We start from the raw sequence: 16,901 nt of genomic DNA on the forward strand, positions 1-16,901 counted from the left end.
CGGATACCTTACGGTAACTAAGCGCGAAATGCCCGGCTCATTTACCTTGTCCTAGGGGCACCTCACATGAATGAATCTTGACCGTAGTTACAAAAAGGGATATCGGAGAAATGAAGAGAGGGGGAGGCAAAAGATTGAGATTTTGAAAGATCGAGCACATCAACAGTAGATAAAGCTATAATGAGCTGGAACGTAAATAATAGAAATAAGGTGAAATCACATGTTTGAAAAGTTTCTTAAATGTGAGAAGACCTGCTACGACCGGATAACTTAATAATTTACACAAAATACGCTCCCAATAATAAATGCAAAGAAAAATAAAATGGATGAAATGCTAATATAAAAATTAAAATGCAAATTGAATACATAATAAAAATAATCAATGGAATACAATTACCAACAAACTAGCCTTCAGAGGGGAAAACTATGTACAATAGAGAGAAGGAAATTATGTAAATATTAAAAAAAATTTTCAGAACCTAGCGTTAAAAAGCTAAAGGGAAAAATAGCGCTGTGAAATATGGTACACATTGACTCCGGTTATTATTGATACCAACCTAATTTATAACATATTGTTACGAATTTAGTATTTAAAAAGCTATTTTTTTTTCAGAAAATTCTAAATTCTACCATGATAAATTAAAGTTAATTATAGCTATTTATTTTATACAACAGAATAAATTTGATATTCTGTGAAAAAGGACGCACAAATTTTTGCCTTCATGCCATTTCGGTTTACGAAAGACTTTATCGGAATGTTCGTTCAGGAAGCGCGAGAAAAACTTGTATTTATCTTGTTATTTTATGTAACTTACGCAATCAAAGAAGGGTACGTTTCGAGCGCTGCGACTTCAGAGATAGTTAAAATGAAAAACAGAACAACGCTCTTCCAGCTGTTTGTGGACTCGCGTCAAGAGATATGGGTAATCTGATCAAATAATTTTGTTCGTTATATTTGGACTGCGTTTCGTCTGCAAAATGGATCTTCTTCTTATCGTGGGCAATACTGCTCTCATCTGTACAATTGCCAGCAATTTTGCAGGACTGTAAGTAAACTATGCATTATATTCTATACAATATGTATTATAAGAATTTATTGCGAATTTCTTCGTTTGGCCAGGAACTTTATACATAAAAAAAATTGATATGATAGCTGCTTGAATGAAGGTTAAGTAACTTTGGCGCGTTTGGCAATGAGCCATTGGGGGAAAAACACGGTGATAGTATAATACATCCTGAAAAAAATCTTTTCTGCTGCCAGAAAACTAAAGGCGAGCTAGTAAATTTGAGAACATTCGGCCATTTCAAATGTTTGTTAATTTTATTTTTCAGAAACTGTTTTATCTGAGACGCATAAAACGCGTTAACGCATCTTTTCATGTGTTAATTAGTAAACTGACTGTAAACTACGTTCTGAAGCCTGTAACATGTGACCTGCCCATTTAAGTCATTATAAAACGTGTTGATTTATTTGGAAATGCTTTCACAAATTGCGTTTTGTATTACTTCTGTCGTTTAATCACAAAGAAAGGATGTCGCACATTTTTTGCGCTGAAAGGATTCAGTTTGTATTTGCCTTTAACTTTTTCCTATTAAAAAAAAAAAAAAAAAAAAAAAAAATACTTTGTACATCTAATGTAAGTTCGAATTTTAATTTTCGCATTGAGCATTAAAATTTGGGGAGAATTTTTTGTCAAAAAATTATAGTGGATTCTTTCCGAAATTTTTCGATCGTTACATTCGTTACGTATAATTCATACAGTTGTATTGCTATTAGGCGAAATGAAAACGCCTTCAGATTTACCTTCTAGGAGGTCTCTCCCATATTTCTTAGATTTCTGCCATTCGGTAAAACATCAGATTTTAAGCTAATCTTTCTGGTTTAATAAATCTGTATGGTTTCACAGACTTTGATTTAAAAGCAATAAATGCATTTGTAATATATCCTACTGATAATTTTTATGAATATTTACAGCGTTATTATAACTAGCAAAAGATATTATTAACCCTTACATTATGTATCAGGTAATTATCTATTTAAAATACAATGGAAATTTTTATTTGTTTAATTTGTGTTTAACTTTTTATTTAAAGAGAGTCTATTTAAAAATTCTCTTCTTATTATTCAAAATTACACACTGCTTCTTAATTCTTAGTTTTGTAATATATCTTTATTAGAATATACATTCTGTCATTTAGTTGCATGATTAGTTAATTATGTTGCATAATTAGTTAATTCGCAAAACGTACACTGCGAAAAGAGAAATGGGACACTTCTAAATCGCCCGTTCCCACTGGGCCGATTGATGAAATTCAACTTGCGTTTTTCATTTCTGGAAAGCGCGACCTAGGATATGTATTAGATTTATATATAAGCGATAAGCGACGGAGGACGTGGGCACTGTCCCTTTACCATTTGGGTTAATCAGTACAGCACCACGTCCACCTTTATCTTACATTATATATTACGATACATGATTTACACATTGCATTATATACTACATATCAAATTAATACCTTATCCTAACATTACATTAACTTCATATCAACTTATTACATTAAAATTCTTTTCTAGTAAACCCTATATTTGTACATTATAAAAGGGTTATTTTGCACAGGATTCGCATTAGACACAGGATACGCATTATATTATCATTATACACTGGGTACACATTACATTATATACGGGGAAATTAATGATACATAGGAACATTATACGCAATAGGGGGTTATAAGCACGATACGGGTTAGATTGTTCACAGGAAATTAGTTATACACAGGTATTGCATTATACAGGATAACTTATTCACGCATTGTTCTAATATAGGTATTTTGACACAAAACAGGACTTTTTCTCAAATGGCATGCCATTTTTTTCCATATTTCAATTCTACGGCTCAAATTATGCCAAACTGCTAACTTTTGTAAAAATCGCACTAGTAGTTTTTAAAAAATTAGCTCTCAGAATTTTAGCTCCTCATTGTTAATTGAATTTAATACATGTTTATTAATACCTCTTTACTTCCTTGTACGAAGTAAAAAGGAAGTATTGTAATCGCAAAAAAAATTCGGGTAATCATATTTCGACGGAAATATCCATTTTAACGGCTGTCGAATGTTTAATGACGTTTTTGCGTGACATCTGCATATAAGAACATAATAAAGGACTCTTTTCCCCCAAAAAAAATATGAAACTGATTTAAAATGAATACTGAAGAGAATTTTTCATGGCGTCTGTGCTTACGTACGTATAACTCAGAAACGAGTAGCGTCAGAACGTTGAAATTTTGTATGTAGGACTGCTATAACATGTAGATGTGCACCTCGTATTTTGGTTGCAATCGGCTGCACCAAAAGTATATAAATATATGTACATATCTACTCTGTTACACGGCTCAGTGAGCTCAGCTTCTTTATTCTTATATGTTTGTAAATTGTGCATTTTTTTGTTTTAAAAATGATTGCATTATGTTGTTCTGGTTAAGATTTTTATGCCTTTAGTTAACTTGCATGCAATAATTGTGGAATTATGAGCAATAGAAAAGTTTTTTTAAGTGCGGCTAAGCCTACTTTTTGATTACCATGGCGGCCATGTTTGTTTAAATTTGAAACTTCTTGGCCCAAACTGACAACAAAAAAAAAAAAAAAAAAAAAAAAAGAAAGAAAGAAAGAAAGAAAAAAAAAGTGTGCCAAGATAAAATAAAAAATTTTCTATCAATTTTGCACCGAATTTTAGTGAATATGCTCAAGGTGGTCTAAAAGTTCATAAACAAACTTTAAAGGGTAGATCAGGCATACAAAAGCATACTATTTTTAGGCAGGAGAATTTGACCGAAGACGTAGCCTGAATGTGCTTATTAGGTATAGGAAGAATAAAAGGTAATGGATCGCAAATGAGATAATACAATAAGTTTATTAAACATACGTGTATTTAAGGTTTCAGGTTTCAAAGGAAAGCGTTTTCATCCGTGACAATACGTACCTCGCAAGCAGGGCCGGCGCAAGAGCATGTGCAACCGGTGCACTCGGAACGGGCGGCAAAACTGTTATAACGTAGGAAAAAATCCGGGGGGGGGGCAGAATTTTGGTTTCGCGGTGTTTGTAACGCGAAAGTCTAACGCGTTACTCAAAAGGCAAAAAGTCCAGCGCCGGCCCTGCTTACAAGTATCGGCACATGATCAACACAAGCTTGTTTAGAAATACGAGGCCTCTCAACGACTCTTCCAAAGTGTCATAGGTTGCCTAACCTATCCACAAGGCTTTTAGCAAAAAGGAAGTAATCAACAAAGGATGATTCAGGTGATACCAGAGGTCAACAAGAAAGGATCAAGGATCAAGGAAGTTAATTTACGGAGTGCGCTAGGCTAGGCCTTTAACTTCTCATCATCAGAGATAAAATAATTACATCAAAAGAGGGGTTCATCTAATAAGGGAAAATTTTGAAGCCTAATTATAAAAATAAAAGCTTTTCAGATAATGCCTTCCGCATGAGGAAAAGGGAAAACTCTTAGAAAGTTTTTAAATTAAATTTCGTGTCTAAAAAGTGCCAGGAATAAATTTTGAGAGAGGAGTCAACATTCAAAAAGTTTTGAAAAGAATAAAAAGGTGCAATACATTTCCTTGATTCGTGATATCAACAGCAAAATAAAATCCTTAGGACAAGCAATCCGGAGAGTTGGGCAAAAAGGGCTGGGGACGAAACCCGTTGGGCGGGTTCTAGTAGCAGTTCAGTGTGATACACTGAAGAAGGAGAAAAAAATTATTGGTCGCTATTTAGTGCGACGTTAAAAGGTTCCCTTAGGGGGTCGAAAGCAACCCGTTTAGCGGGTGGAAAAGAAGCTTTTAAGAAGCTATTGAGAAATTAAGTGCAGTCGCGTGCGGCTGCGGAGATAAGTTGTCCCTTGTTAAAGAAACGTTAGAAGACTCTTCTTAAAAGACTTTTAAAGAACAGGGTTCCTCCGATCAATGCCCTTACGCATTGTTAACGCGGGAGGGTTGGGGTTTAGGAACGAGAGTTAAGCATCCACTTGGGCGTCTGTATTCGAATACCGACGCCGTTTAAAAGGTAGTTGAACATAATCAGGTTGTAAGATAGCTCTGGGTCGCTTTTTAGAAGAGGCAACCGCAGGATCATATACCGGCAGGGTATGTAATACCCAACAAGAAAGCTTTATCATTCGGAACATCAGTGCCTCGAATGATAATAACTCGCACTATCTGCTTCTGGCAAACATGTTCTCTAACATAAAAGTAAAATTTTATATTTCAGCCATTTTTTGAGATTTTTATTTCAGCTTTTAAATTTAAGTAAAAAAATGTACTGTTATGCTAAAAAAAATTAATAAATTCCTATAACTATTTTCGAATTATAAGTTTAAAATTAGTCTCTGTCATTCTATGAATTCTTAAGGTCATAATGACCAAAAAAGCTCATCTTGTTTTTAAAGGTAAAAAAAAGGGGCAATATCTGCTAGCTAGTATTTTGTTCCCCTAGCATCTGCAGATACTACACACGATTCCTATGTATTATCGACACTTATAACATCGTTAAAGTACACTTATTTGTCTTGCCACAAAGTCCGTTCGCGTTCCTGTTTACAAAGCTGTGTTTTTACCGATCGAATATTTAAGCATAAGTCTATTTTCGTGATCGTTCTATATAAAATGTTATTTCGACGCTATTTAAGATATGATATTTCTAAATATTTAGAGGAGACAATTTCAATAAGTTTTCGATGCGAATTATCTGAGAAAAAAGTATGATCTCACTAGTAAGCGATATTCATCGAAAAATGTTTCTATGCATTATTCAAACTTTACTAAATATTTAGTTTATTTCTGTCGACGAGCTTATCTGAGGAAGAAGTGAAAATATTTTCCAAACGATGTTATATAAACAATATTTAGCAGGTACATTTTTATTTACTTTATTACTGCTGCTGATGTTACGCCAGCCTATTTTTATTTTATCTACTCGAAATCATAATACAGCTCAAAACGACTATTTATTTAATAAAAATCTGTTACTGTTGTAGTTCAGTTTTTCTTTTTAACGTTCAAAATGTTTTTAACAATGCAGTTACATATTTCACGACTGAGCATGATCTCGGTAATAAAATCTTTGCACTCATGCTAACTAAATAAAGTCATGCATGTTTACAAACGATATACATAGAAAATCAATTTTCAGAAGATGAATTCAGTTAGAACTTTTAGTTTTGCTGCACACATATGACAAAAATTCAGTTTAGTAAATCACACGCTCAAGAGGAAAGAAATCCATTCGCCGTCGACATTTCACAGTGACCGTTTGGCCGCTAAGACATATTTTTCTTTACGTGACTGTATTTTATCTTGCCGTATTATACTTGTATTAAATTTATTTAATTTAATAATTCTGTTTAACTTTTGTATACTTAATAAAGGTTGCTTTTAATATATATAGTTATTTACAAGTATGAGTTATAAACAAATTATATATCGTTAGATGGAAAATTATATGTCAGTATCAAAGAGAACTGGGGCTAAACTTCTGATATAACAGAAGTTATATTATCGATTTTAAAATTATGCGGTTGCAATATTTACATGATTCGCCAAAATTTCTTGAAATTTTAATCGGCTAGTTCAGAGAAATCACTCATACATGCATGAAATTCACATTTTTATAAGATGGCTAAACAACCGAGGAATTCGGCTATTTTCAACCAATGCTTAACGAACAAATATCCAAATATTGCAAGGGAGAAGAAAATATTAACAATAATTTCCTCATATAGATCACTTGATTTGATTCTCTGCATCACATTTTGTTGCCTAATTTTAAATTACGATCATTGTCACTTCACAGAAAAGAAGATAAAAATATAAATACTTTCATGTAAAATATTTTGTTTACTATGAATTTAGTATAACAGCCAAATAGGAACAAATTTGGCATTAAGAATTTAAAATGGCATTTTCATTTTCAAATTTAAAAAGGATTAACAACGAAATAAGATTTCTCACTAAAATTAAATAATAAAAGATATAAAAGCAGCAACAGCATTGCATCAGTTGATAAATTTCTGCAAAATCGAAGTTTTCAAGATAAAAATAAATATTCTAAGTTGCTTTAAAAAAATGCGAAATAAAAAAAGGAATGTTAAATAGAAAAACTTGTGATAAGATAAGCGGCTATTTTAAGACAGCGATGTCGAAGGAAATTCTCCAGCTGTTTACGAATATGCGTGACGTAAGTCAAGGTTGTTCTCAATAATTTATTTTGAAAAATATTAAATTCGCAAGCTATGAATCCCACTGTAAGCAGATTAAAGACCATTAAATTAAACAGCTAATATTCAAGGGAAAAAAAAAAAAAAAAAAAAACCAAATTTGATTTTTTTACTTGAAGAATTTTAATTATTGATGATACTGAATAACGCAGTCACATTTTTAAACCAAGATTCAGTGGAACTATTGGGTTCAAAGAGAACAAGCTGTCTTCAAAGAGACAACAGAATTCGATCTAGCGTTCCCACATATACGAGGGCCATCCAGGAAGTAGATTACGTTTCCGTCTGTGTCCGCTAGGGGCGGGGCTAGCGCGGCCATCTTGGGGTCAGAGCGTTGCGCAGCTCAGTCTGCATCTAGCCGTGCTAGTGCTCGTATCATCGCCGAAGTTCTATGTAAATAATATTAATTATTCCTATCTTTGTTGTTTCTCGAAATAGTGTTTTATTGTGTTAATAGTTTCAATGGATCATCTGGAGAAAAAAAGAAACAAAGTACACACTTACTTACGCTACCTTTATTTTAGACAATACCGTTACATTTCCGAATATAAGCCGATCCGTGTGCTTTCTTTCAATCGAGATGTTTTTTTTAATCAAAATTTTACCCAAAATTCAAAACCCATATGTAAATTGAAATAATAATAAAACCTTGTAACGTTCAAAATGTCGCCATGGTGAAAATAAACGAGTGGAATATTTTCCAACCAAACAGCTGTCAAGTAAAACGCCAAATGACAACGATGATAGTTTTAAGTATCATCGTTGCCATTTGATTTTTGATTGTTGCCATTTGCCATTTGATAACTATCATCGTTGTTTAACTATCATCGTTGCCATTTGATTTTGTTTAACTGATAACCTTATCTGAAGCTAGCAAATTTGTTCTATTTGTTTATTTTGTGGTATCTGTGCTAGTCATATTTTCTGAGACATTTTGTATTTTATCTAAAAGATGAGCGGGAAGAGAGATTCTTATACGTAAAATTTCAAATTACACATGATCGCGTTTGCTGCAAATTCTAGCAACAGTATGGCTGCTTTGCATTTCTCCGTAAACAAAAAACAAGTTCGAGAGTGAAGAAAGCCGGCAGCAAATTTCACCAGCAGATCTTTCATTTTGGCGATGATGCAACAAACCAGCATTACAAAAAATTCCGAAAACAGAACAACTTTTTGCAGAAATTTAACTTTCGGGTTGTTTATTCTCCCATCAATAAAATTCCGAGTTCTATACTTAAGGACCCCATTCCGAATATGAATTCCTGTGGTATTTATAGGATTCCTTGCCAGTGTGGTTTAATTTACATTGGCCAAACTAAGAGAGCCTTAAAATTTCGCGTCAAGGAACATGAGGCATATGTTAGAAAAAAGGAAACACAGAAGTCTTCTGTTGCGCAACATTGTTGGTCCGAAAATCACACTTTCAATTTTTCTGCTGCCAAAATTATTCAAAAAACATCTTCCATTGGAGAACTGTATTTTCTAGAGGCATTTCACATTCATAAAAATCTTTCTGTTCTAGTTAACGATCCTAATTCCAATCCAAATTTGCCTTCGGCCTTTAAAGAAATTATGTTTTAGTTCTGGTTTCACCAGCAGATGGCGCCACTTGCTTATTCTTGTCCAGGCTTTCTTATCTTATCTAATCATTTTTTCCTATCTTGTTCATTTGCGGTTTTGCAGCTGAGGATGGTGGTTCGGTAAAACCATCGAAACTAGCTCTGTGAAAATTTTGTAAATATAACGCTGATTTTTGTTGTTTGTCTTCTGAATTAGAACAACTCATTTTCATAAAATGAATAACTCATTTCATTTAAAATGAATGTTTTCATAAATGTAAGAAATATTAACTTAAAAAACATGCAATATTTAGCAATTTATTACTTGCACGGGGCTAACGGAAAAAAACGTTTTTTCCGAGATTAGCGAGTCTGTATAAAAGCGACCCACCTAATTTAGCGTTAGAAGCCTACAAATATGTCAAAGCTGGAGTTCCGCAAGGATATTATCTAAGATTCGTTGCGCTTTATCTGTTTTATACTGCTGACTTGCCTAGCAACAACCTCAGTAACAATATGATCGTGGTATGCTACGCGGATGATACTGCGGTAGCTTCCAGGCCTATTCAACCCATTCAGGACTTTGTGTTAAATATTGAAGACTGCTGTGCCAAATAGAGAATTTTTATCAACGCATCCAGATCGAAGTTTCTGTTGATCAGACGTAAAAGAATTCAGAATGTTTCTTATTCAGCCTTTGTATCTCTTTGGACCACAACTGCCAGCAGTAGATAAAGTCAACTATCTGCGGGTCTTTTTTAATCAGCGGCCGACCTAGAATACGTATATTAACTACGTAGCTAACAAAGATTAAGTGCAACTGTTATGTACGTTAGAGAAAAAAAAAAAAAAAAAAAAGTCTAAATCTTAACAGAAAGAGGCAACTCTCTATTGCAATACCCATTATACCCAGCATGCCCACTATGAGTTATCTCTCTCCAGCATGGGCATCAGCCTCAAATGCAGATACTAACAAGTTGAAAGTGGTGCAGAACAGACTATTAAGAATGATCGCCAGTGCCTATTTCTGTATTAGAAATATAAACTCGAGGACGATCTTAAGACAAAAACGTGGAGACAGAAATATTTGCGTCAACTCAATGAAAATTTCTTCAAGAAAGGACTATGCAGTAACAAAGCGAATTCATTGATCTGGCGCATTATCACATTCGTTCTTTCACTGCGCACAGAATGAAAGATCATAACTTTGTAACCTAGACTTCTTCATTTTGACGCAAGCTTCCACTGTTACTGTTGTCCAGCTCATTCTTCAACATTACCTCAATCATCTAGAAATTTGGCTCACTCTTTAGAGGATTGCAGTTAATACCGAAAAATCAAAAGCAATAATTTTTCGCAAAGGTCAAACAAACTTCGCTCCACCTAGACCTCTTCTGTTTGATAAAGAAATTGACTGGGTTGACGAAGTTAAATATCTAGGTCTCATTCTTGATAAAAAATTGACTGGGTTGACGAAGTTAAATATCTAGGTCTCATTCTTGATAAAAAATTTGACTGGGTTGACGAAGTTAAATATCTAGGTCTCATTCTTGATAAAAAATTGACTTTTCAGAAACATCTCAGGGAAACTGTGAAAAAAATTAATATCACGCTTGCAACTATACGCCCGCTTCTTGTCAGAGGAAGTCATATGTCCGCTTTTAATAAACTCCTCTTATATAAATCTATACTTCGACCAGCATTACTCTATGCTAGTCCTGTCTGGGGCCACGCTGCCAAAACTCACCATCAACACATTTAAGTTCTTCAAAATAAAGCACTCAGAGAGATTATCAACACGCCATGGTTCATTCCAAATTCTTATATCCACCGTGATCTCAAAGTAGATACAGTTCAAGATTATATTAAAAAACTTTCGAGAAATTTCTTCTATTCAGTTCACACTCATCCTAACAACTGCATCAACTCTCTTAGATGTTCTTCATTTCCCAGAGAACACAAATATCCATCTGACATTCTCCATCCTTAACATTTTTAACTGATTTGGACCTTTGACCAGAAAGTCACCTTTTTCTTCGACTGATGGCGGCCACCTGACTTTTACTTTCGTTTTTTTGTTTGTTTGTTTGTTTGTTTTGTTTTACTGATGTTCTTCACGTGATACAGAGTAAAAGGAGGCGCTGCTTTCTGAAACTCAAATTCACTATATGTTCTTAGTAGACTTCTTCGTTTCATTATTTTGCTTGCTTATGCTAGTTGTATATATTTGATACTTGTGTATATGTATTTTCATCTTTTTTTTATATTTTATTAATATGTATATTTTTTGTTGTGTTTGACTATTGGCAAATTTTCGTTCTTTCCTTTCTTTTTTATTTTTATTTATTTTTTGTGTTTAATTCATTGCAATTTGATGGCAGCCTCCTCTCCAGGGGACATTTAATGGCGCGATTCTGATCGTAGATCTCTTAATGGAAGTATTGCTCCCCTTTTACTTTAACTTTTTCCTTTTCCCATTGTGGGAACCCGTATAAATATTTACACATGATATGCCCATAGGGCTTTACATGAACACAGCTTTCGACAGCCAGTGCATCTTGGCTAGTAAAGCATAAGCAACTGACATTAAAACATTAGAAAAAGTTCCAAAAATTTCGAGCCTTGTACGGATAATAATAGGCAGTAAATCTGCAAAAACAGTAATATTCCACTCATGGTCAAAGCGCCCTGGCTACGTCTCTTGCGAATGTTATTTCATGGTAAATTGCAACTCATTTATCTCTGTTAGCTTTGATCAGAAGCGGATTTTGGTGATCGAATGTCGTAGGAGCGAAGGGCTCCGCAAGGAACCGTCAGATCAATTTCCAGGTTAATGAAATAGTGAATATATTTTACATCTTCAGATGAGGTGCCCCCCACTTCATAAATGTACACTGTTTCCATTTGTTTATTCCTATCAGTTTTCAAGAGTTTCTGGATTAATTTTTAGTTTCGATCGAAGAGGAATATGGAGGAAGAAGATGAAGAAAATACGGCACATGGGGCCGAGCTTACTGAGAGCTGCAAAGCTTTACAGAAAATTAAAGCATTTTTCTATGGGCAATAAGCTCCATGAGAACATTTAAAGTCTCGAAAAATCTTATTTACAGTTTTTAAATTGCCTGAATTGAATATACAACTTCTTTCTTTAAAGTAATTTTTACTGCAGTGTATTTATGTTGAAAATAAATAAATAAATAAATAAATAAATAATAATAAAAAAAACATTTACAGAATGTTACTTATTTACAATGTGTAATAGCTTGCCGGCTGAATCGCTTTCCTTTCATTCTTTGTTTAATTCATCCAACCCGCTGAAAAGCGATAGAATGACAGAATAGGATAAAAAAGTATTTTAGGAAATGCTAGCAAAAAGAAAGAACCGCAGTTTACTATAAATTAAAAGAAATTTATTAGATTTCTCGTTTAATATTTCAAAATCTTTAAGAAATAAATAGACTGATTTTTTAAGAATGCAAACGTTCTAACATGATTAGTTCTATCCTCCCTTCAACAAGGAAAACAAAATTTTAGCGTGTCTCCCCATATTCAAACTGCGAGTTACTTGACAAGGGAAACAGGATTCTTTCAAGAATTTCATGAGCAATTGAACTGCGGTGCTTAACCACCAGGGTGCATGTGCGCCATAGCCCTACCCCTCATCGAATAACATGATAAAAGTTTCGAATTATGAGAAATGTAACTGAATGTGCTAAATAATTAAATGAGTAAGAGTTTAAATTCATAATTGCTAATAGATAAATACATATTTTTTCCTTAAGTACCTAATTACTAATCCATACATAATTAACTATTTTTTAACAACTATTTCACAGAAGAATATATGTACACACAAGAGAAACAAAATACGAAGTGCGACGCCTTAGTGCCACTATTAAAAACAAAATGCAATCAGGAGGAAAATAGAACAATATACAATAAAGAATCTGAGCAACAATTTGCATAACACATATACAAAATTACATATTACTAACATTTAGGATCGCCCTTGGGCGTTTACTGAAATTGGGGTCCCTAGTATCATAACAATAGCTAACAACCACAGGATTGTCCAGAAGTTCCTGTTTATCATAAAATGCCCTAGATAGGCGGCAATAAAAATCACAAAGATCCTCTATTCTTAACTCTTTACGAATTTGGCTATTCCGTATGTACCAGGGGGCATTACATATCATACGCAATACCCCGTTTTGGGCAATAGTAACTGCCTTCTCAAACTTTTGCACGAGTATGCCCAGACGAGTCATGCATAACTAAGAATTGGACGCAACATGGTTTTGTAAATGAGCAACTTATTATCAATAAATAGAACACTGTTTCGAGCAATTAAGGGGAAGAGTGAAGCTTTACTAGCTCGAAATTTCCTGAGAATATGTGTAACGTGTGAGTTCCATGTAAGAGGTTTACTGAGGATCACCCCAAGATAAGGGAACCTGCTTGACCCAGGGAATGTCCACACCATACATTTGCAGGTGAGTCGGGAAATTCTTCTTAGTAGTAAACAGTATGGCATGTGTCTTGTCGACATTCACTTTGACTTTCCATTTGGTCAGTCAAGTCTCTAGCGAGTGGATGTGGTGTTGTAGCTGTTGTATTGCTGAACTAACAAATGCACTTTGCGTAAGGATCGCTGTGTCGTCTGCATACATGGCTAGTGTTGTGTTGTGTGTAGTGGGGATGTCGTTCACGTAAATATTGAATAGGGTAGGGCCCAGAAGGGATCCCTGTGGAACACCAGTCCGTATAGGCCGGTTTGTGGATAATGAACCAGAAACATGAACGACAGAGTGTCTACCGGTTAGGTAGGATTTAATTATGTTTGTGATGTAGCCTGGGAGTCCCAGGTTGTGTAATTTGTATATGAGGACATCCAGCCATACTTGGCGACATCTAAGAAAAGTCCACTAGTGACACGATGTTGTTGCATCCCACTGCTTATTAACAACTCTGTAGAGTTGATGCGTTGTCGAGTGCTTCCGCCTGAACCCAAACTGATAGGGTATGAGGATCTTCTGCTCATCCAGGAAGATGTTTATTCTATGGAGAATAACTGCTTCCACGATTTTGCTAATTGAGCTTAGCAAACTGATTGGTCGGTAACTCTCAGGAGCAGTCGCAGGCTTGTTGGGCTTTAGCAGAGGGACAATCTTGGCAGTTTTCCAGCAAGTTGGGAAGTATTGCCATCGTAGTATGATATTCCCTAACTTGGTGAAGTAGAGTATTAAGAATTTCATGAGCAGAGTCACTGCGTTCGGATGTGCAGGTGACGAATCAAGACGAGTGCCATTTCAGAATAATAAGTTAAGGCTAGAAGAAAATATTTTCGCATCTTGGCGAAAAAGAAAAGTCTCTGGCGCTTTCGAACAAAAAGTACTTAAAAAACGGGCAATTAACTCGCCAACTGATTAACTACTTTGGTTTCTCATGCGTTTTATGAGAGGTGCGTCACAGCAAATTTAAACGCATTCAGTAAGTTCATCGATAGATGAACTGCGAATTTCGTTTCTTCGGAAGCAACATTTGTCTTGGATATTAAGTAACCAAAAGAAAAGCCCTAGTACAATTTGTATAGTACCAAACACGAAAGAAACGCAGCGTGTATTTAAAATGGTTCATAACAAAGAAACCAGGTGCTCACCAGCGGCCGAGCGCTAAACACTGGTAGTTTAAGTTCCATTCCATGTGAAAGAGCTGGTGGCATGGTCATTTTCATGCTTTTTCCTATGGGTAAAGTGGGCACGAGCCAGTCTTCCTTAAGTTCTCTAAGTTAAGTCTACAGCGTAACTACTTTTGACCACAGTGAGTTATAATACTGTAATAGGATGACCATTCGGATTTTTAGAAGGATAAATTAGTGATGTTCCAAATGACAATGTTGATGTCATTAAGGAAAGCTGATTTCAGAGATTTTAGGAAATTTTAAAATTTTGCCAAACTTTGCTAAAAATTTCGTCATTGGCGATCAAAAGCTCTATATTTAATAAATTTTTCTGCATTATTTGTAGAATATTATCACCTAATTTTTTACTGCTATGTATTTTTGATAAGTAGATTTTAAAAAAATTGAGAATCCAAAGTTTGAAGATGTTTTAAATATACCGTTTTGTATGGCGAAACAACGAGGACGCGCGACATGCTCCAATTATGTTGGCAAAAATTCAGTATGAAAGAATTGGCGAGCAGTCTCAGCCCACAGATTTATATTTTTCAGCAATAATTCTTTTCGTCATAACTTTAAAAATAATGTTAATAATTTAAATGTTAGGGGGGTAAAAAAAGAATTCAATGCCGCAAAAATTATCTTCAAGATGGAGGTGGCTGGCTTTTTTTTTTCCTTTAATCATTCAAATTCTCAAAATATATGTGTATATTATGCACTTCAGAAATTTTATACCAAGCTGTACATGCATTTAGTTAATAATGTTTTAATAAAACTGACGTTTTCCCTTTAATTTTAGACCTGTTTGCTTTGAATATACTAAGAAAAAAACCACTTCAAATGCTTCAGTGTTACCCTTTCTGGCTGGTGCCACATGGTAAGTCTTTAAAATAACTATAAGAATCTTCGCAATAAGAAGTATTTAAAAGATTATTACATGTAAATTAAAATGCAGTATAAAGCTTCAATAATATCACTTACACACGCTTGGATGTAAATTAATCCTTTTTCTTCTCGGAAGGGAAGTACGAGGGCTATCCAGAAAGTAGATTACGTTTTGGAATAAAAAAATAAACAAAGTATAGGAAACAAATTTTATTATATACAGATGAAAGCCACACTCAAATACTACTTTTCTACATAGTCACCATACAAATTAAGGCATTTATCGTAGCGATGTACGAGCTTGGAAATTCCTTCGTCGAAAAATTCGGCCGCCTGCGCCTTCAACCACTTCGTTACCTCTTCTTGCAGCTGTGCGTCGTCATCAAAACGCTGCATAGCCAGCCACTTCTTCATTGCTGGGAATAGGTGGAAGTCGCTCGGTGCCAGGTCGGGACTGTACGGCGGATGAGGAAACAACTCCCACTTAAAAGATTCAAGAACTTTACGAGTGACATTTGCCGTGTGGGGCCGGGCGTTGTCGTGAATCAATAAGATCTTAGAGCTCAACATTCCTCTGCGCTTGTTTTGAATTGCTCTTCTGAGTTTTTGGAGAGTTTGGCAATACCTTTGAGAGTTTATTGTAGTGCCTCTTTCCAGGAAGTCCACCAAAATTACACCTTTTCTGTCCCAAAAAACAGTCGCCATCATCTTCCTTGCCGACATTGTTTGCATGCATTTCTTGGGTTTTTGGGGAGAACTTGTGTGCCCCCACTGCATTGATTGCAATTTCGTTTCACAGTTCACATGTTTCACCCATGTTTCGTCACCAGTAACGATGCGATCGAGTAAAGAGTCACCATCCTTATGGTAAGCGTCCAAAAAGTTCAACGCTGCAGCCATTCGCTGATTTTTGTGGTCCTCTGTCAAGATTTTTGGAATCCATCTTGCACAAAACTTGTGGTAACCAAGCTTTTCGCTGATGATTTCGTGCAACAAACTTCGCGAAATTTGTGGAAAACTCAAAGAAAGTTCCGTTATTGTGAAATTTCGATTTTCACGGACTTTAGCATCGACTTTTTCGAGAAGTTCGGCGGTCACTATGCTGGGTCTCCCACTTCGATCTTCGTCGTGAACATTGGTTCGGCCATTTTGAAATCTTATGACCCACTGACGCACTCCACCTTCAGTGATAATGTTGTCCCCATACACTTCACGAAGCTGCCGATAGATTTCTATCGGTTTACAGTTTTTTGCAGTCAGAAACCTTATTACTGAGCGCACCTCGCAGCTCGCGGGATTTTCAATTAACGCAGACATTTCAAACCGTCACAGTATCTGAACGGAGCACAGCACGAACTTCTCACTAGCACGGCTAGATGCAGACTGAGCTGCGCAACGCTCTGACCCCAAGATGGCCGCGCTAGCCCCGCCCCTAGCGGACACAGACGGAAACGTAATCTACTTCCTGGATGGCCCTCGTATATTAAAGAACCTTGGGAAAAC

The 16,901-nt window shown here is 35.2% G+C and overlaps 1 protein-coding gene across 2 annotated transcripts in view; it reads left to right on the forward strand.

The window, feature by feature from the left end:
• Nucleotides 1-868: 868 nt before the first annotated feature.
• Nucleotides 869-16,901, forward strand: part of LOC118189911 (sugar transporter SWEET1-like) — a 39,116-nt gene continuing 23,083 nt past the window's right edge. The window contains exons 1-2 of one of the 2 annotated variants that reach the window (XM_035360625.2): nt 869-1,046; nt 15,313-15,390. In XM_035360625.2, the coding sequence (XP_035216516.1) occupies nt 979-1,046; nt 15,313-15,390 (146 nt within the window). In that variant the 5' untranslated portion in view covers nt 869-978. The remainder of the gene's footprint in view (nt 1,047-15,312; nt 15,391-16,901) is intronic. The other variant, XM_035360624.2, reaches the window with a different exon arrangement.

This window comes from Stegodyphus dumicola, chromosome 2, assembly GCF_044657685.1.
Source record: "Stegodyphus dumicola isolate Sdum_Otavi_A_Nest chromosome 2, ASM4465768v1".
In the NCBI taxonomy this organism is placed as follows: Eukaryota; Metazoa; Arthropoda; class Arachnida; order Araneae; family Eresidae; genus Stegodyphus; species Stegodyphus dumicola.